Source organism: Arachis ipaensis, chromosome B09 (genome assembly GCF_000816755.2).
Source record: "Arachis ipaensis cultivar K30076 chromosome B09, Araip1.1, whole genome shotgun sequence".
Taxonomy (NCBI): Eukaryota; Viridiplantae; Streptophyta; class Magnoliopsida; order Fabales; family Fabaceae; genus Arachis; species Arachis ipaensis.
Genome location: NC_029793.2, coordinates 21,663,970 through 21,664,626, shown reverse-complemented (window position 1 = coordinate 21,664,626; position 657 = coordinate 21,663,970). Strand labels below are relative to the sequence as shown.

The 657-nt window shown below is 33.6% G+C and overlaps 1 protein-coding gene across 1 annotated transcript in view; it reads left to right on the top strand.

The window, feature by feature from the left end:
- Positions 1-657, top strand: part of LOC107617790 (bromodomain and WD repeat-containing protein 1) — a 15,486-nt gene extending 14,829 nt beyond the window's left edge. Inside the window, exons 24-25 of the mRNA XM_016319659.2 lie at positions 1-40; positions 588-657. The exon at positions 1-40 is cut by the window's left edge and continues 1 nt beyond it. Coding sequence (XP_016175145.1) covers positions 1-19 — 19 coding nt within the window. The 3' untranslated portion in view covers positions 20-40; positions 588-657. The remainder of the gene's footprint in view (positions 41-587) is intronic.

Here is a 657-nt window from a genome sequence, read left to right as displayed (position 1 = left end):
CATTGGAGGAAATAACTGACAAGACGGATTTTTCAAGCAGGTAAGCTTACAACTTAAGAGTAAAGTCAAAGGAGTCGTCATAGATGAAGTCACTTTGCATTGTACATTTTTATCACCATTGGACTTGCGACTCATGGGGGGTCACCAACCTCATCTCATCCAATGGTAGAGAGAATGTAAAACTGATGTACAATGCAAGGTGGGTCACTCAAATTTTTTTCGATATGAAATTCAAATCTGGTTGAAAGAAGAGGACCAACGTTCCTATGTTTTTTATATGGGAATTTCACCGGTGATGAGTGAAGATTATAACTAAATTTTTTAGGGGAGTGTTCATTGCACACAATGTGTTATTTTTTAAATATTTTTCTCTATTATAAAAAGATAAATCTTCACTCCATTGAAAAAACACTCTTCACCGTAGCATTATTCTTTCTATATCTTTATTGCGGAAACTTCAAGGCCTTCAAATAAGATTGCAGGGTGCATAGAGTTTTTCAATTGGAATTTCAATTTTATTCCAATAAAAGAATAAAGGTTGAATTTGGAATTTTAAATTATTGTTCATCTTTGGATTTTCATGACAGGTATACCGTTCAATTTCATCCCGAACTGATTCAAGCAAGGTTAAAGAATGATTATTATAGGAGTGTGGAT